Source organism: Ambystoma mexicanum, chromosome 12 (genome assembly GCF_040938575.1).
Source record: "Ambystoma mexicanum isolate Mex_15411 chromosome 12, UKY_AmexF1_1, whole genome shotgun sequence".
Lineage (NCBI taxonomy): Eukaryota > Metazoa > Chordata > Amphibia > Caudata > Ambystomatidae > Ambystoma > Ambystoma mexicanum.
The window spans coordinates 58,451,580-58,471,731 of record NC_090936.1 but is presented as its reverse complement, the minus strand read 5'-3'; the positions used below and the strand labels follow the sequence as shown (position 1 = coordinate 58,471,731).

The 20,152-nt window shown below is 43.9% G+C and overlaps 1 protein-coding gene across 5 annotated transcripts in view; it reads right to left on the bottom strand.

Moving 5' to 3' along the window:
* The window catches only part of CNTN1 (contactin 1), a 1,316,193-nt gene that overhangs the window by 190,406 nt on the left and 1,105,635 nt on the right, over positions 1-20,152 (bottom strand). For all 5 annotated transcript variants that reach the window (XM_069627984.1, XM_069627985.1, XM_069627983.1 and 2 more), the window contains 2 exons: positions 16,415-16,564; positions 4,721-4,791 (listed from right to left, as the gene is read on the bottom strand). In XM_069627984.1, coding sequence (XP_069484085.1) covers positions 4,721-4,791; positions 16,415-16,564 — 221 coding nt within the window. The remainder of the gene's footprint in view (positions 1-4,720; positions 4,792-16,414; positions 16,565-20,152) is intronic.

Genomic DNA, 20,152 nt, shown 5'->3' with positions numbered 1-20,152 from the left:
TGGGAGCAAGCTATAACAATCAAATAATAATAAGGAGGTGCTAGTGGCGACAGGTCAAATAAAAGGGCCTTTACTAAGAAAAACCTATTGCCAATCCTTACGCTAAATACAAAAAGAGTGTGGCATAGGGTCTCACAAGAAAGAAAAAGTGTTCAAAAATGATGAATCTGGATGTGTTAGTGGGGGTTCTCCCTTCCCCATGTTTGAGACAACAGTTCTGCTAGGCGTAGCAGGACCTTTGGTGGTTAAGTCTCTTTTCTACAAAAATTCCTCTTGCCCCAAGTGATGGGTTTAAAAAATAAACAGAAGGAGTTCTGCTCCAAATGTACGTTGGGTGATGGTTTCACCCCTGGGTCCCCCTCTTCCGGGTGCAGAGCCCTCTCGAATATCAGCCTCCCTCCCATTGGGTTCACTCTGACTTGTATTCAAAGTGACTTCACAATTGCATTCATATGTCGTTGGGGTGATGCTTCTTCTACCCCCTGGATCTCCCTCTGCCGGGCTCAGACACTTGAATATTGTCCTCCCTCTGTCGGGTTCACTCTGGCTCCCATTTGTAAGCTTTCCTCTTTTGCTTTCACAGTTCATTGGGTGACAAATTTTCACCTTCGGATCTCCCTCTTCTGAGCTCAGATACTTTTCAAACATTTGCCTCCCTCGTCCGGTTCACTCTGGCTTTTTGAAAACATATTTTCTGCTTGTCATTCACAAATCTTAATGTCTTTTTTAACAGTTCTCCGTGGACATCCTCTGCCGGGTTCACTTTTGTCAACACACTGTTTCTTGGGACTTTAGACTTCACCCCTCTCTATTGGCATCTCTCCCGGGATCACTCTTGCCATTTCACAATTCTGTTTACTTTCTCCTGATGCAGGATTTACTTGCCTTGTGTTTTCAGTGGTTTGTCAGTCAAAGACTTTCGACTGTACAGGGATTTTGCTAGACCCCTGTATGACCACTTTCACCTTTTCCTCACGGCTCGCCTAGGGCCTTCTGGTATCAGTAGTTTCATTCAACACGGGATCCACTGGAGTCTCTCGAGTGAGAACCCACGTGGTGCTGGACCCCTTTGCAGCTGTTCTTCCCTTAACAATTTACAGTTCTTTGAAGTTTCCTCTATGTGCCACTTTGTGACTTTAATTCAACACAGTTCGGTTTCTTTATCTGTTCACCCTCGACTCACTGGCTGTGATGAAACGATTGGCTTTTTACTATATCTGGAGTCAAGGCTGGTACCACGGTAGCAGGCGTCTCCCTCTGTCCTGCTTATCATCGTACGCACGCTCCGTGTACCGTTGACATCTGCTGCAACACACTTGGGCTATTGTTCGCGGTCTTACGTTTCCTTCCACTGAGGTCTTGTGGGTCTGGGTAGGAAAGGGCAAGGTCACTTCCCTCCTTGTCAGCCTCTCGCCACCTTTCTCCTTCTCTTGAACTGTCATGCTTGCACAGATGTCTCGTTGTGCGGTCTGTCTTGCTCGCCTTGTGCTTTCGTGCTCCACCTTTTATCCCTGTGGGGAAAGCAGACTTTGCCTGACCCTTGGGTTGGTACATGTCAGGTGAACAGCTTTAGTGTTAGTATGTTGTCTTTCGTGTCGGGAGAAAGTGTTTGTGTCGGAAAAGGGAGGGGGAGGGTAGTTGATTTCGGAAGGTTAAGTTTGATAGGATCTGTGAAATAAACGGGAATGACCGGGGTTATTATCTTGAAATAAACAAGGGGGATTGTGGAAACAACGGTAGCATTTTATCTGAGGTGGGGAAATAATAAAGAGGGGTATGAAAAAGAATGGCCGGCCGTATTCTGGTGGGCAACAGGAAAACAAGGATTCTGAGACAGATTGTTTCCTACTGTACAGGGTTTGTTATTTTAATTGGTTTACAAGAGGTGAAGGGGTGGTGGGATTCTAGTAAGAGATCTTCATTGGGAGGAAGGGAGACCTACATAGTGCAACCTACAAAGGTCTTTGGGATCCTGTTCTCCTCTCCTTCTTATAGTCTCCTTCTTATAGCACGGTATAGTACCGTGTCTCACCTCGGGTAATCCTCCGAGCATAACCTCGGGCTCCCCTACCCAGGTGATCCTCCCTCGCTCGTCCAGCCCCAGGGTTGGGATCTGAGATGCAAGTCCCTCTGTGGACACCTGAAAAAGGGATTCTCAAGATCTACTTGGGAGAATACCCTCAGGTTTCTCACAGCCCACTCCAAGGGTCAGATGCAAACCCTGTCTGGGCCTATGATATCCAACTCCACTATTGAGGACCTTCAGGCCCACGGACCGACACTGCTAATGAGCCCTTGCCGTGCCTCATTCAAACTGCTAGCCACACTCATAGAGCGGGATGCTCTTTTCAACATGACAGCTGCTGCTTCATCAAGATAGTGGAGTCCCTTCACCGACCAACAGCCTGCCTCTGGAGTTTGTGGACTGGCTGAGGCTTGTATTTAAAGCTCCCTGCACAGGAAGCCACCTGGCGATGCCAGCCCCTCAAAGGGCCCCCTCCTAGGGTCAGATGCAAACCCAGTCAGGGCGTGTCCAGGTGTGGGCGGCGCCTAGGAGCCACCCTTGCACGGACCATCATTTTGTCTCTGGGATGACTCTGAACACCCCCTTACATCTGCACTGCGTCTATGTCCACAACATACGGTAAGGAGGCCCTCACCTCCTGCCCCCTCATCTGCACAACCCTTGTCCATTCTCTTTCCTTCTGCTACCCTACATACTCCCCATTACACTTTGTATGTTGCCCACATGTTGCGCAACCCTCAGGCATCTTAACCTACATTCTACCATCTACCCAACATGAGCACTTACCCACGGCTCCTTGGATCGGCATGTGGCTTCCACATGTAGCGGCATGAAAAATCGGCACCCTCTTTCTCTTCCATTACTCCCCTCTGCATCATTTTGCTAACTCCAGGTGCTGCCGTGGCAGCCCCTCTGGCTATTTGGATCGGTGCGTTTCCCACTTTAACTTTAATGTTCTATGGCCTGCTCGACTTTAAGCCATATCCCGACCTGTTTCTACGCGACTTGCTTTCACTTTAAATTTTCTATGGCTCGCTTGACTTTCTGCTCTAGCCGGACCTGTTCTACATGACCCGCTTTTACTTTTAACCTTCTATGGCCCGCTCGACTCTGCTCTACTCTGACCTGTTCTACATGACCTGCTTTCACTTTTAATCTTTATGGCACGCTCAACTTTCTGCTCTAGCCCGACCAGTTCTACACAACCCATTCCATGAAATGTGGAATGCATCCCCTAGCGACAGCCAGCCCCTACCCAGCCACGAGGCGTATTGACTGCACTTGGAATTGCCCTCTGTGGCGAAGAAGTCCCTCTCTGGGTAACACCAGCTCTGGAATAGCATGAGAAGTATCTCCGGGCAGAGCTCCCATTCGTAATTCTCCATGCCAGATTTGCTCAGCCCATCCACCTCCCAGTTGCTCTTGCCTGTAAGGTCCATCTCGTGGGATATAGCCCACTCCCAAATTTGGATAGGCCTTGGGTCTTGGGTCGTCTTTGGTCAAGCCCATACTGATTGTTCTTTATCCCTATCAAGCACCACTGGTGTTCCACTGCAGAGATGCGGTCCGACTTATTGCTGCATGGACGCCAAGTGCTCGAGGGAAGAAGCCAGCTTCTGCTCAGCCCAAATGGTCCCAATTTGCTTATCTTTATGTTAACTCCTGGGGATTGTTTGGCAACTCAGAGGGTCAGTGCCGTCTTGCATATGTTCCTGAATTCTATTAGCGAGTAAAAGCCTGACAGTTACACGCTTGGCATTCTAAAAACCATCCAGGCGAATGAAGAAGATTGCAGCAAAAATATATCCTGACAAGATATTGCGAAGTGAACCCAAATCGATGATGAAAAACCACAGTACACCTTTCGAAATAATTCATTACCAAAACACTGTCCCATCCTGATGTTGAGGACGGAATTAGACAAGATGCCAGTGACAACAAGCTGCTACAGTGGTTTGATTTTCACTGCTAGTCCCCTCACAGCGGCTAATATTTGACATTGTTTAACCCAATGAGGTACAACCATTAATTTGAGGAATGCACCAAAACAGATAATCACATACTTGCGTTGCATGAAAGTACCCCTGTACTCTAGCATGCTTTAATAGAAAATCAGATTCAATACAACAAAATGTTATCCTGCAAGAGCTATTTAGGCATTCTGTATGTCCATCGCCTACTGTGGTTTTCTTCAAGAGTTTCGCACCTATAGTGGCATTCCCTGGGAATATTGCATGTGAAAAATATGCCACCATTTTCAAAGAAACCTGAAGCAATCACCTTATATGTTACTTGCATCAATAGAATCTCTAATAAGAAAGAATAGACCATTTTTTTCTAAACATTCAGGACTCATGAGTATACAAACACCTTTTTTTTTCGTTTAAAAAGTCTACACATATTTTTAATTAAACACTATGAAAATGAATTTTTGTTTAACATTCTGACTACAGTTAGAAAACGTCACCATGTTCTCCAAATATATTCTAAGTGTTCAGATCTGCTCTAGGTCAGGCAATAGCACCCAATGCACTCCGGCTTAACCACAAGCAAATGAGGAGTCCGGACCTATCATCCTGAGGACTGGAGTACACAATACACCTTATACACCATCATGGCCGTATGTTTTAGCCGTACACCAGGGCAAGGATTCTTACCAATGTAGATACATGCATATCAATACAGAACACTCACCGTCCATGTTATCGTCAGCTCACCATTGCTTCCACCGCCTCCTCCGACCTCAGAGGGAGCCACATTAGGAGCTAAAGTAGAGACAGAGAAGAAGAAACAGGTGTTAAATAAGTCAGAGAAAATACCAAATAACCAAATAAAACGGATTCTGCTAGTTCTTTAAAGAGATTCACATACCCCTTGGAATATTTCATAGCAGCAATTATAATTCAGTCCTGGGAGGATAGCCCAGCGGCAACGTGCGCGCTTTGGAAACAAGACGACACAAAGCAACGAAACTAAAGGTGAAATGTCTCAGTTCGGTACTGCATATTCCAGGGAAAATATGTTTTATTGGTTCTTGGAGTTTAAAACATGCACACTTTTTAACATTTTCAAAAAACACTACTAGAAGAAAATATCCTCTCTTGGTTTTGTGTGTATGTTGATATTATGGAAGGCAAATGCCTTTTGTCCTGTGCAATTTGGGTGGTTATACAAAGCCAATGTGATGAAATGTGCCTTTTTCCCCTTGATGTGCAAATTTCTGTCAATGTCACATTCCATTGCGTTTGTTGATGAGTCCCCCCACTTTTATTTGTAGGTCCTGACCCCTGGGTATGAGGAGTAACTCTATCATGTTCACCCTAAATACGAACGTTCCTTGTATCTCAAGGCGCGCTTAGGGACTCTACCAATAGCATGTATAAGTCAGAGATGGAGAACAATGTCCCTGCAGCAAGCCCTTGTGTGGAAATTTAAAGGAGGATATGGCTCATTTCCTCTTCCATTGCATAGCCACTTTGCAATTAAGAAAACTACTTGTAAAGCCACTGTTTCTGACCAAAGCTTGCAGGATGCTAACAGAGGCCATGGCGATCTGCCTTAACTCTAGAGATTTGCCTGCTGCAAATACCACCTGTAAATATTTAGTGTGGGCATGGAAATTAAGATCCAAGGGGGCCCTGGTGACTTGTGAATGAAAGTCGAATCTCATTTTATAAAGATGAAGTTTTATGTTTGTATGTGTTTTATACTCTTAGATTCGCATATTCCTATTCGACATATAATGCTATGATGAGCATTTGTATTGTAACTATTGATTAGTCCTATGGTGCATTGTGTGCTTTTATGACAATTTTCTCGAAATAAAGTATGAAATCATTCAAAATGGCTTTCTCTCGAGCCAGACACTGATCTTTCATTCTTTTCCAATCATGCTGTTCTCTGTTAGATATAGTGCATCTTGTCACGCATTGGATGTCCCTTAGGGTTTCTGGCTCCCTTCAAACTAAGGCAAATTAAAATCATCTTTGTACAGTACATACAATGAACATGTTTTACTCGTAGCAATATATAGTTGACGAATAATTCAGAAAATAAATGGTGTTCATTTGTAATTAGAAATAAAATAATGCACAAATACAGAAAGATCACATTAAGAAACCACTCTTTAAACTTGACGGACAAAAGAAGTGTTTAATTTTACTGTGACACTAATTTTCCATTTTGCTGTAGTGATGGTCCAACCAAGTCAATTAGCGATAGCACATTGTATTTGTATTTACATTTTTAAAGCGCTCACACAGCCCGCAGGCATCAAGGCGCTGTTACAGGAATTGTTTTGTATTTGCGTAATTGTTTTTCTCTTAGTTGCATATTTATAATGCGCTTAAGACAAAGGAGGAACGAAGGGGGAGGAGAGGGAGAAGAACATACAGTTCTTAAGCTACCGTATTCGGCCAACGACGTTTCAAATAGTGCAAGTGCGTGACAGATGGTGAGGCAATAAGGGAGGAGGAGAGGGGAAGGACATACAGAAACACAAAACTAGCAAACTAAGCCTGGCTGACCAGGCCCAGTACATTCTAGGTAATGTAAGTGCCAGACATGGAGTGAGTGGGGGTTGGGGGGAGGGAACAAGTGCGCCCAGTCCAAGGCCCTGAGTTAAGTGCTGAGGGGTTACCATTCTCAAGGAATGAATAAAGAAGTGCAGAAGTAGTGGGTGGAGTGTAGAGGCCTGGGGCAAGTGCGAGAACTGGTGGGGGGAGCCCGAGACCTGTGTGACTCTGGCGGTGCAGCAGGTGACCAGTCAGCAAACAGAGCTCAGTGAGGGGGAAAGGGAGGAGGGCATTAGGCAAGAATAGAGAGGGGATTAACAAGGAAGAGGGAGAGAAAAGGAGGAAGAAAAGATTACAGTCAGTGAGGCAAATCATTGGTATTTTGTTTGTACTCAATGTTTTGTGATACATTCTGATTGTAGGGCCCCAGAAAGTTCAGGGACTCTCCATAACAAGAATGAAAGTTTAGTAAATCATGTCATAGAAATGGTCATATTGGTGTATTGAATGGTTCGTGATGATGTGTTCAGTAATTTAGTCCATATGTGTTTGAATTATTTTAAGCTAAGCACTAAGCACTTTTGTACGGCATTTTGCTTGCAGTTAACTAGCACTTTTGTTCCTATGAATGTGGAAAATACAAAAAATAAGTGGTCAATATTGAAGCTGTGTAAACCCTGTCAGACTTGATGTCCTATGTTGGACTTGTTTTTAAGCCAAATAATTGTTGTGCAATACGTGTAATCTCAACAGGAATTATTGAGTGTTGGTTAGTTTGAATGATGGCATCCCAGCTCCTCTGCGGCCCCCACACCCTTATGTGTAACGCCCTGCTTGTGTCCCCTATGTACAGTGCTCTGTTGCTTTACAGCTGGTGTGACGATTCACAGGATCTTTTCCCTTTTCCCCAGAGGCTAGGGAGGTGAACCCGCTACGCAACAATCCCCCTAGGGGTGGCGGAATGGGGGATCTCACAGGGAGAGACTCCCCTCAAGGGGACAAGGACTCCCGTTCTGTGATAGAACTCCCTAACCCGCTTGCCTTTGAGACCAAGACATCCTTGGTCCTCCAAGAACCAACCGGAAGGCACTACTGTTATTGCAATACTCCCTCCTTTCCTCATGTAAGTCTTAATACTGCCAAAACGACTGAGAACATACAGAGGGATGATAAGTAATCTCAGAAAAATTCCTGAGAATAGGAAGATTAAAGGAATGATGCAAACTACTCATTTGCGGAGTCTAAACAGTACTGTGAAGAGGTGACCCCAAGTAGGCATGAAGCTTACTCCGTTGACATCAAAGAAGGACTATGGCACTCCACTGGGGAAGACCCAGCTGTAGGATATACAAAGCAAGAAGGGACTTAATGAGAACCCAGGGAGAAGCCTGTCAGCTCTGGGAGATTTACACCTGGGAATGAGGAAGTGAGCAGAAGAAGCTGGTCTCTGGTTGAGAGGACACCCTGGAACGGTCGGCAGAGCATTCAGAGCATTCCGTAATCAGACGGAGACCCAACCTACACAGAAGCTGGAGAGAGGATGCCAGTGGTGTGACCCCAGAGAGGTAGACCCAGTGGTCCTTCTACTACACCAACACTAAAAGGCCGAGAACCCAGCAGAGCCAGCGTGGATCAGCAGGAAGCGTAGAGAGAGACACGAAGAGCGTTCAACCAGAGAGACCGAGACCAACACCCCGGGAAGAACCAGTGACGTGCCTACGCCAGAAAGAAGGTAACAGCAGCCACAGGAGACCCGGTAAGGGTTTGCGCTAAAAGCACAGAGTATCTTGGGAGTAGTATCCCTCATCACAGTAGTTGCCAGAATGATACCAAAAGTTAAGAGTCCCTCTGGAGTAATCGCCCTCATCACAGTGATTACAGAAAAGATACCAAGCGTGAAGAGCGCCTCGGTAAAAATCTCCTGTATCACAGTAACTGTAAAAAAGATACCAAGAGAGAAGAGTCCCTCTGGAGTAATCTCCCTCATCAAATGGAATACACAAAAGATACCAAGAGTGAAGAGTCCCCCATGAGTAATCGCCCTCATCACAGTGATTGCAGAAAAGATACCAAGATTGAAGAGTGCCGCGGGAATAATCTCCCGTATCACAGTAACTGTATAAAAGATACCACGAGTGAAGAGCGCCTTGGTAAAAATCTCCTGTATCAGAGTAACTGTAAAAAAGATACCAAGAGAGAAGAGTCCCTCTGGAGTAATCGCCCTCATCACAGTGATTACAGAAAAGATACCAAGCGTGAAGAGCGCCTCGGTAAAAATCTCCTGTATCACAATAACTGTAAAAAAGATACCAAGAGAGAAGAGTCCCTCTGGAGTAATCCCCCTCATCAAAGTGAATACACAAAAGATACCAAGAGTGAAGAGTCCCCCATGAGTAATCTCCCTCATCACAGTGATTGCAGAAAAGATACCAAGAGTGAAGAGTGCCGCGGGAATAATCTCCTGTATCACAGTAACTGTATAAAAGATACCAAGAGTGAAGAGTGCCTCAGGAATAATCTCCTGTATCACAGTAACTATAGAAAAGATACTAAGAGTGAAGAGTGCCTTGGGAATGATCTCCTGTATCACAGTAACTGTATAAAAGATACTAAGAGTGAGGAGTACCTCAGGAGTAATCTCCCTCGTTACAATAATTGCAAGAGAGTTATCAAAGATAAAGATCACTACAGGAGCAATCTCCCTCAGAGAATTTGTGAAAAGAGCCCAAGACATTACAGGAATAAGCTCCTTGGTTTCAATAGCCACAAGGAAGATAAGGAACGTTCAGGAATATGTATAGTGCTGAGAAAGAATAACTGTTGGACATTGCATCAAGTCTTAAGAAGTTCTTTGGAGGAATTAAAAGAATTTATAAGAACTGTTGCTAGATACTATCAGAAACCAGCCCTTAAGGCTGAGCCGGTTGGACCAGGAGAAGGGAGTCATTCTTCTGGCTGTATTTCTGTTTGCTGAAATGCATTTGATTAGTGGTAGGGTCAGAGTAGGATAGTTTTTGGACAAAGGACTGATTCTTAAGTTTGACAACTCCCCTGACGACGAGCACCCGAGTTATAATTCAGTTAGGGGGCGCAACCCTTTAGGTATAGGGAAAGGAAGGTCCTTTTCTTATTATTTGAATAAAACTGTGAATTGAAATGCCACCCCTTTTTTGACTCCTTCTTCTGACATACGACACTGCGTTTGCACTTTTGAAATCACACACATACATAAATTACGGCATCCTCTGTTTGTAATATACCTGATATCATTTGCTTTTTTGAAAAAGTGAAAAGAAACCAGAGGATGGTTGAATAAGTATGGTTCAAAGGACATGTTGAGTCATATGGTTAAGTAATATTTATGCAGAGCGATGCTTCTTTTGGAAATGAGATGTGCTTCATCTCTTAAATTGCTGGTTTTCTTAAGTTGCGGTTCATGGTGAACAAGTGACAACATCTTTATTAAGACTAAGCGAGCAAGTAATGCAACATTCCCTGGTGTGTCCATGGTACCCAATGTCTCCATTCCATTCTCGACGCAATTCTACATCACAAAATCAGCTACAATAAATGGCAAAAACCATGACGGTGGCAAGGAATCGAGATTTGTAATATCAAGGCACTTGTAAAGACTGAAAGGGAAGACTGTTGGGGCAAGCCTGATTTTTATTATTAACAATTAAAATGATAAATATATAAAAAAGGATTTAAATTCAGATTTGAGATCGTTCTTAAGGCCAGAGATCAGACACTAGGTGCGAGACCGGGATTCGACGTGTGATGCTCTGCGTTGTATTGACTCCAAGACAACTGCTGAGCTATCTTTCCTATGTACTTTTCTTGTTAGCATTATTTTATTGTATGAATTGTTTATGCTCGTTTTTATTTAGGATTGATTGTGGTTGTACGTTTTAGTATTTTGTGAGTTGGTATTGTATCTGGAATGCAGACTTGTTTGTGTTTTTGATCCTTGATGTTACAAATTGTTCCTAAATAAAGAAGAAGAAATGTCAAGGCACTTATGCGTATGTGTTAATGCAATTGTTTGACCATTACTTGTTCATTTGAAGGGCTCGTCAGCCATTGCCAGCTGTTTGGAATAAACTATAGAAGCAGGTGGTACTGGGAGGTGGTATCAGCAAGGGATGCACTCACAATTTAAATAACTAGACTGATAAGAAGAGCTGCGCCACAATACGCATCAGCCCTGCAGCGTACACCACACCATACACTTTGAAACATAATATACAGAAGTCATCAGCTGGGCTCAATACTTTTTTTCAAGATACAATATGCCTGAAAGTCACATATATTACCATTGTTCCGGTGCTATCAGCTACAACATGTCTCAAAGGCAAACAACTTGGACGCCAGAACAGCAGGAGAAGCAGTAGTGGATGCACTGAATAGTGTAGCCTCTGATGCTTGTCTGTTAGTTCATAACTATTTTGCAAAGAGGAAGAACTAAAAATATAAGATCGAGGACGCTCTGTCCCAGATGAAAAGGAAATGGAAATGTCCTGAATAATAATGAAATGATGAAGGTTGAGAATCATCTAACCATAGAGAAATCAGCTTCTCTCAATCTCAAAATGTGTGAATCCCGTGCTTTTTAAGCTTACCCCGATAAGCAGTAAGCATCCGGGACTATCTAACAAAAGTCTGATGATTAAGGGAAGAGCTATTTGAGCTTACTAGGCAACAATATATCATACACAGAATGCCCGATGAACTCAGCTCTATTCTATGACCACCATGCTTGGTGTTTTGTGTTGCTTTAGATAACAATGCCTCACTGAGTAAATTTGCCTAGTTGAAACTATACTCGGGGGGCAAACAGGGGTGAAGGGACTGTGCCACTGTGGGAACTCATCTATTGGATGAAACTGTGTTCAGTTCTCTTCTTGATCTCCAACATCAACAGAAAGGGGACTCCAGTATAAATATGCCACCCTTGGCCAACTTCTTTGATGAATTCTTACTTGTATATCAAATGTATTATGATGTTACCAAACTTCACATCAAACTACAAGAAGGCCCACAATGGCAGACTGACTTATCTGCATGAATGCTTTGAAAACAGCATGGTCTTTGGTTGGTCATGTGTACCCCCATATTTGTTTTGTTAACACATTTTATGCCGCAAAGGCTTTAGAGCATAAATTGATCTTATCCTGAAGCTACCAGCTGCCCATGCATACACCCTAGAACACCAGTATTCTTAGGCCAAACCCCCTTGAGTAAGATTATTGCTGCACTGCCCCCCACTTGAGTAAACATATTGTTGCAGGGCCCCCCAGATACTGTATCTGCATCTATTTTCAATTAAAATAATTAATTGTTCTCCCTTTTTGAAGAGACTTGCGCCCCATGGACATCATGTGGGCCCCCTCAGGGGCCTTCCTCCACAGTTTGAAGACCAGTGCCCTAGACAAACAAGCAAATAACCTGTAACCTGTGCATCAATTTTTATACAGAACATGCATTCACTCCTCGAATTTATAAGTGTGGTTTTATCATTTGCAGTTGAGAGGTATGCCCTCTTCCTGCTTCGCCACCAAAGTACAGCCCTGAACCCAAGAGTAGCGCCACCTTCCGTGGAGCGCTGAAATGAGTTCTAAGATGGACCTCAAGATTTGCCATTCCACAATCGTCTGAGAGCCTGAACACAGGACATCTATCTGATCTATGGCTGCAGCTGGTCCAATCCCATCTCCCTTGCCGGGAATTCCTTTTACTGCCTGTAAACCAGCACATAGACTTTAAGGCTCCCCTTCTTTTTTCACAAAACTGATCAGGACTGCCCTCGTCCATATCACACCAGAGTGCTGTCCTGCTGTCAGATGACAAGGGACAGAAGGTCTGCTTTCCAAAGCCATCTGGCCCAATACCAGCACAGATACAAGCACTTTGGAGGAAGAAGAGCCCTCTACACTCATGGCTCCTCCCTCTGGAACACTATCCCATGCATATGAGCTGTGAATCTGTTTTCCGGGTGAGCTTTTTTCACAAATTCCAGACTGATTGCTTCCGTGTGGCAAAATGTCTATGAGACATTTTGTTTGTCCATCTGAGCCTATGCAGAGTTCCATGAAGTTAATAATTGGTAGACGAAGTGCTGCAAAGATTGCAGGGCTCTCGCTATCACAACGAAAATCCCTTTTCTAGTGCATGGACCAAAATCACATGCTCCTCATTGAAGGATTTGCCTTCTCCTTTAAAGTTGCTACTGGAAAATGGAAGCATAAATAGAGACAACCTGGCTCGAGAATACCCACACAGTGAATACCAGCATAAAATGTGTTTAACTAGTCTGTAGAACCGCAAAAGCATGATACAGTGCTTCTGGACAATCTTTTGGCATTTCACCAATGCTGTTGCACCATATTATTTATTTAGAACCTTCTATAAAAGCCATCCAATGTGTAGCATACCCAAACTAAATCACTACGCAATCCCATTGTGAAGAATCTCATTTATATTATGTAAATATTGCATTAGTGCAGTTAGGTTTTGCAGAAGCAAACATTGTTCTGGTGCAAAAATGCATTGCTGTTTGCAGCAGGGAATGTTTGTGCCACTGCGAATGGCGGCACCAGATTGGGCTGCGTCAGTGCAGGGTTTCTGTAATGTAGACCTTCTGTGTTGTATATCCTCCAGGGTCGAGTTTGAACCTGTCTGCTAGGAGCAGGTTATGAGTTATCATAAATTAAATATTTTTTTATTTTTATTTGTGTATGTTCCAAAATGGAACTTTACAAAATTCTTGTTCCTGTATTCTTCAAGTCCTAGGATGCCTCAGCCAAGCATTTTCAATGTTTCTTGGATGATCTTCACCAAGGCAATTTGCTACGTTGTTCTCTCGCCTCCAATCAGTCTGACCCACCATTGATAGGCATCGAAGTGACCGTTTTCCCAGGAAAAGTTTAGGTATGCAGATCTTATCGCTTGGTTCCTTGGGCAGGCCATTAGTAAGTGGCGTATGGTTTCCTTTTCTGCGCCACAAAGACGGCACTCACTAGTGGCTGAAATACCTCGAATGTGGCAAATCTCGTTTGGTTCAATTAGATTTAGTCTTAGCCCGAGCAAGTAATCCCTGGATGATCTATTTGGGAATTTTTTAATGTAACTCTGAAGTTCATTTACTTTACACAGAGTACGTGGAAGATGAACTAGAAGTTTGTTGGCTGTTACTTCCGCTTGGGTGTATGACCTGTCGAGATTCTTGAGTTTTTCGCACACTCTGACCTGATTCGAGATCAGGTCATCTTCTGAGCATGCGACTGAGGCCCAATAATGATAAATTCTCCTCTTTCCAGTTGGTCAACATTTTCACTGAATCCGTTTTAATTTCTTCACCTATCATTGTGTAGATGTTCTGGTCGACTTGAGAGATACACTTTCGGTAAAGCAGGACCAAGTTGATGTTTACTGTGCCTGCTAGAGAAAGAAGACTGAGCTCGCGTCGGATGGCCGGCATTGAAGTTGAGTTAGGTAAGCACAAGACCTTTTTCCAGAAGATGCCTTCTAACTTTGTCTATAGTTTTTTTGGGATTTGTGGCATTGCTTCTGCTCCGTATGTAATAGAAGGCACTACTTTTTTCTTGTAGAATTCAATTACCGGGATTGTCGAGAATTTTCCGCATTTTTGGTTGATGGCTTTGCCTTGGGCTGCTAACTTTTTGGTTTTTGATTTCAGGCTTTCTTGCATTGCACTTTCGTGACAAGAATTGTCTAAGGTCACAGCCAGGTATTTGAATTCTTTTGTTCTTTCAATCTCTATACTTTCCAGGTACCACTTGTATTTGTCTGATCTTTTAGGTGCTGATTCCAGGATTAAAATGTTTGTTTTGTCTTTATTGATTTGTAGATTGTTTTCTGTCGTGTAACGTAGAAGATTTGTTAACTTCTGGGTTTTACCAGGCGTCCGATCCGGGTCCCGCGATGGGAACCTTGTAATCGGCCCTGACAGAATGAAGGGGGCCGGTCCCCTTCATTCCGTGAGCGCCTGCCTTGTAATGAGGCCCACAGTGTAGAGGTGCAGCAGGCAATGCAGCTGCTTGGCTCGACTAATTTTAAGTCCATTTCACCAAGCATATGTTGTGATTCGATGAACTTCGAATCAGCAGAAATTCTGCTGACCAACTGCTCTAATTAGTTTGAGAGCGCACCTAATGTAATGTAGCACATACTCTCCCAAGCCTAATACTGTGCACTTTGAGGTTTTAGATCAGTTATACCATTGTGCAAATTAAAAGCATTTGCTCCATTAATGTTCTATTTAATTGGTGATCAGAAGACAAACAAAATGGTCCCTTCGTAATCGTTGAGGCCCTTTGGGATAGCACTTGTGTCTGGGTTGCTTTTTAATTTACGCATCTACCAGAACATGCTGGCCTGTGTAAACATAATCCTATAACATATATCTAACAATTAATATCTATTTTATAAACAAAAATACTACATATATGCAGAATGTACCAGTAAAAAAATGAACTATTATACCCAGTTTATACAATCTTTAGGAGTCACATACAAACAAAACTTTAATCTCCGCTGTACCATGCCTCATTCGCATAAATATGCAAATGTCATCTGAAACCAAAAGCCAATTACAGATTCACTTCCACAAATGGGATAAAAGTTGCACTGACTTATTGTGCTGGACAATCTCAATGACAGCATATCACTTTTTTCTCCCTTTTTCGCACTCCCAGGCAGTCCTTCATCCCTAGTGTTGCACTTGCCACAAATGAAAGGGGCAAGCCCTGAAGGGGTCAATTTAAAACCTTATGTGGCGTGTTGCCTACCTTAGCGTCAGTAACTAGAGCATGTGCCCTGCGAAGGCCGCCCTTGCGATTTAGATCCCCACTCTTTAAGCTATGAGACCTGCTATATCAGAAGGCCTCACTCTCAGTCTACAGAGGTGGCAGGAGGGCAGGAGCCTACCCTATGTCTTCATATTCACATAGAGGGAAATGTGTGCATTGTTGTACTTGGTTGACTGCCCACTCACAATGTGCAGACACTGTGCTCGAATGGTGGATATGCGTGTGTTGGATTGGATTGTACTGTATACACATTGTAGAACATTTTGCAACTACGGTAGAAAGGTTAAAGCGGGCGAGGAATTGGAAAAGAGGAGTGCCAAGAGATCGGTTTAGCTAAGCCTTGAATAGCAAAATTGTTTTAAGAACCTTTCTAAACTTTAAATGATCATCACTGAGTCATAGAGCCTCATTGTAAGTGTGGCGGTCCGGAAATAATGGTGACGGAGCAACGTAGCAGCACCCTTTCCGGACAGCCACACTACAAGCCTGCCTGCAGGGGCCCTTGCGCCAGGCAGGTCTGATCTGCCGGCCGCAACAGTTCCAGTAGGCAGACTTGTCACAGAAGCACCGGCACAGGTAGCAACGGTGCTGGTGCTTCCGTCTCCACATTCCCATGGAGTCCTGCAAGACTCCATGGGAATGGGGACTAACATTTTCCGGCGCCTGACTTCCCTATCCACCAGGACTTGCAATGTCCCTGTGGCACCGGGAAGTCAGGTGCCGGAAAAATGTTACGAGTCCGGCAGCAACCCGCCATTAGCACTGGCGGGTTACTGCTTGCCTCGTAATGAGCCACCTGCGCTGAAAAGGTTCTACCACCCACACATGACCTTTTATATAGGGGGGAATCTCCAGGCAACATAGACGCAAAGCAATGCTTGCTGGATTAAGAATATTATGTATGATGAGTGCACACTTCTCCAGTGAATTTTACCCTGTGGGTTATAAACACCAGTTGTGGTATGCACGCGTCAATGCAAAATAAACAAATATAAAAATGATTTCAAACAGCCCACAAAATGTGTTTGCTTGGCCATACTTACGGGCACCCTCTGTTTTAATTCGTGCAGATGGCATGCTGGGTTCTCCCATACCCAGCGTGTTGGTTGCTATCACTCGGAACTCGTACTCCATCCATGGGATGAGGTCTATCACTTTTGCCCTCTCCATATTTCCTTCAATGTCCCTGGGATCTGTGAGGAATAAAACAATGTATTATGGACAAAGTTGTTGACTCAAAAGGCAAGTCATACAATAAAATAAAATGAAGGAAATCTCAACATAAATTTGGACAAGGTTCCTAAACAAGAACATCCTACCATATGATACCACACCTTTACATATGAACAGAATTGTACAGCAAGTTGAAACGTACTGTGGTGGGTCAGAAGGAGACAGACTTCCATTCTGAACAAATTCTTTATTTTAAAGAATATGAAAATCGCCTAACTATCCCTAAACAATGGTGTTTCCTCACCTAACCAAACTAAATAGGGTGCTTGTTAGTCATCAGTGAGTCCAAAACAAAGTCGGTCTACTGTACAAAACTAATGTAACCTGATCCTAGCACTATCAGAACAACTAAGGCACAGGAGAATGACTCCCTTCTCCTGTGAACTGCTTTCTCAGCACTTTCCGTTAACAAGATATTCTTGGGTAGTTCTTGGTTATCACTTTCATCAAATCATAAAGTTCAGACTATGGGGTTTCCCACTTTTCCTTTTTTAGTTCTTGTTCTCTTATGAACGTATTCCTTTCCTTTGGTTCTCTCTGTTCTCTTCTGACCTCTTGCTACACAAACTTGAGAGGCTCCCTCGGTTCAATGTCCAATCCTTATCTGGTCTAGGATGACCCAAACTGTTGCAATTACACTCACACTCTTCTCTAAGCTTTGTCTACAACCTAGTAATGAGTATGAGTAGCCCATTATTGATTTTCACTCTTCTTCCAAACGTGTGGCTCACTGGGAAGAGTATGAGTGGTCCAGTGATGATTCTCACTCTTCCTCCATCGTTGTATTTCACTGGGACGAGTATCCAATAATGATTCTCACTCTTCTTCTATAATTGTGCCTCACTGGGACGAGTATGAGTATCCCAGTAATGACTTTTACTCTTCTTCCAAAACGGTGACTCACTGGGATGAGGATGAGTAGCTAGTGATGATTCTCACTCTTCTTACATACTCGTTTCTCACTGGGATGAGTATGAGTATTCCACTCTTTATTTTCAGTGCTCTCCCTGGGTCTCCGATCTCCCTGTTACCTTCTTGATTTGGCTGTCACGTCACTGAGCATGCAGTTCGGATAGGCTGGCCGCTCTTCGTGTCAAAACAGCGTCTTCATTAGCCTCTCTCTCGGCATGCTTAGGCCCTCACTTCTTATTATGTTCCTCCTTGGACCTTGTTCGAGTCCTTTGGCCTCTTGCCACCTGGGTTTCCTGGAGTGCAACTCAGGCACTTGCACACGCAAGCTTCCTTCTTGCATTGAAAGCAGCTCTTCCCCGATTCCTTCAACTGGACTCCAACAGCTGATTTGGAATTCCCGTTCTTCTCTCTCGTGTCTCCTCCTCCCAAATTTATTACACTGTGCTGCCATTGACTCCCCTGGCGTAGCGTTAAAGTCCTTCTTCTGTGTTCTCCTTGCACTCAGTATTACTCTCATGGTTTTCTTCGTCGCAGTACCACATGAGTAGTTTCCTTCAGGCTTTCTTAAGAGTTCAATACAACAATAACACATGTCCACTCAGTGGTCGAAGTGTACGAAAAGAAGTAGCGGAACTATGTTCTCTGCTGGTCTGCCCCACTCCCCACAAACCCCATTGCTGTGCCCCCTCCCACACACAATCCAAACCCCCAAACAAACACACCTACTATTTATGGAAATGTGCAGTGCAGCGCACTGAAATGCAAGCTTCAACTTCTTCCTACACTTTTATTTTAAAACTAAACCATTCCAGAATGGTTTCTTTTTAAAATAAAAGTATAGGAACGGTGAATCGTAAAAATAAAAAGTATAGAAGCACCGCTCCCGCCCACTTCGACCTCTGTGTCCACTGATTCTACGTGTTTTCTTCCAGTAGGGTTTATCGACAATGGTGTTTAGGTGGATTGAGCAGGGAGTTCCTCGTCAGAACTGGAGTCCTTATCCACATGTGAGGCGTCTCTCCCAGTGAGGTCCCTCTTACCTTTAACCCCTACGGAGAGTATCGCATAGCGGGCGCACCTCCCCTCCCTCACAGTGAAAGGCTCCCTCTGGGGAGAAGTGACTGAATCCCCTGATTCGTCCCAGTACAAAACAAAGCCCCATGCGAAATGCTATGAGGGGTCCCTGATGTTGCTGCTATACAGAGACATACACCAGCCATGGGAACATGTGAGCCCACTGAGTAGCCGGGAAGAAGAGGGGACACTGATAGAACTAAATGGGTCCCTATTGTCCCACAGATGGAATACAGTGCATCAAAAAGATCTAAGCCATCAAGCACTTTGAATCGTATTAAGGCCGTATGAGGTCTCAGCCTTGGTTTGGCTTCTCCTCTGTGATAGTAGCGCTGCTTTGATGGCGGCACTTTTACTTTTTGAATTTATTTTGGTGAAGCTTAAAAATGACACCAGCCCTAATAAAGGGCCTGTGCTGCTATCCTGATGCTACATTGCTGCATAATCCAGCACACAAATGAGTCGATGTGTCCCAAGCAAACACAACTCAGAGAGGTTGAAAGTGTGGCTACTCCCTACCTAGCTGCTGACCAAGGACAAGGTAGAACAGTCATCGTATTTATGATGCACAAGTTATATGTCCTCTGCTTGATGCAACTAATTATGTTGACATATGTCCATTGTGAGGTAGGCCTGGTATCAAAAGAGATGACACAGACAACAGATGAACAAGTTATTTACCCATGGTAACATTCTTTTGACTGGATGTTCCTCCCACGTATTCCTTATCTTTGATATTTCTCAATATCCAGCATGCTTCCTCGGAATTCTTTTTTCAGTAGAGGGCACTGTGTGTCGATGCCTGGTCGTGTCGATGTCCCTCGGAGCCCTCTGTCTTGACGTTGACGTATTCACAGGTATAAGGAGCTTGCACAGCGCCGGTTGCTCCGTTTTGAAGAGTGAAGCAATGTCTTGAGTTAGATGGTTACTCCCCTTGAGAGAGAGCAGACTGTAACCACAAGGGAAGTTTTACTGCGGGGTAGGATGGGAAGGGCGATAAGGAATACGTGGGAGGAACATCCATCCAAGAGAAGTAAGCAACTTGTTCTTCGAATGCATGGTGTCCTCCCACGTATTCCTTATCTTTGATACACTCCCAAAGCAGTTAGATTATTTGGAGGAGGGAGTAAAATTGAAGTGATCAAGAATGCACAGAGTGCAGTACTGCCATTCCAAAAACAGACTCTTGACTAGTGGAGGAATCCAGACTGTTGTATTTCGTAAAGGTGTGTGCAGACGACCATGTGGCAGCTGCACAAATATCCTTTATTGGAACAACCCTCTGCAAAGCAGACAAAGTTGCACACCCTTGGTAGAGTGAGCCCTTAGATGTTCTGGGGGTCTTTACATGCCAGTCTGTAACATTCAGAAATTGTTAAAATAATCCCAGTTTATGACCTGTATAACACATAAACAAATGATCATTCTGTCTCAGTTTTGCCAATCTGGTAATGTAGAAACTCAGTGCACGCCTAAGGTCGAGTCTGTGAAGCCTTTCTTCCTCTTTCCCCAGGTGTGGCGAAGGATAAAAGGATGGTAAGGTTACCTTCTGAGTGATGTGA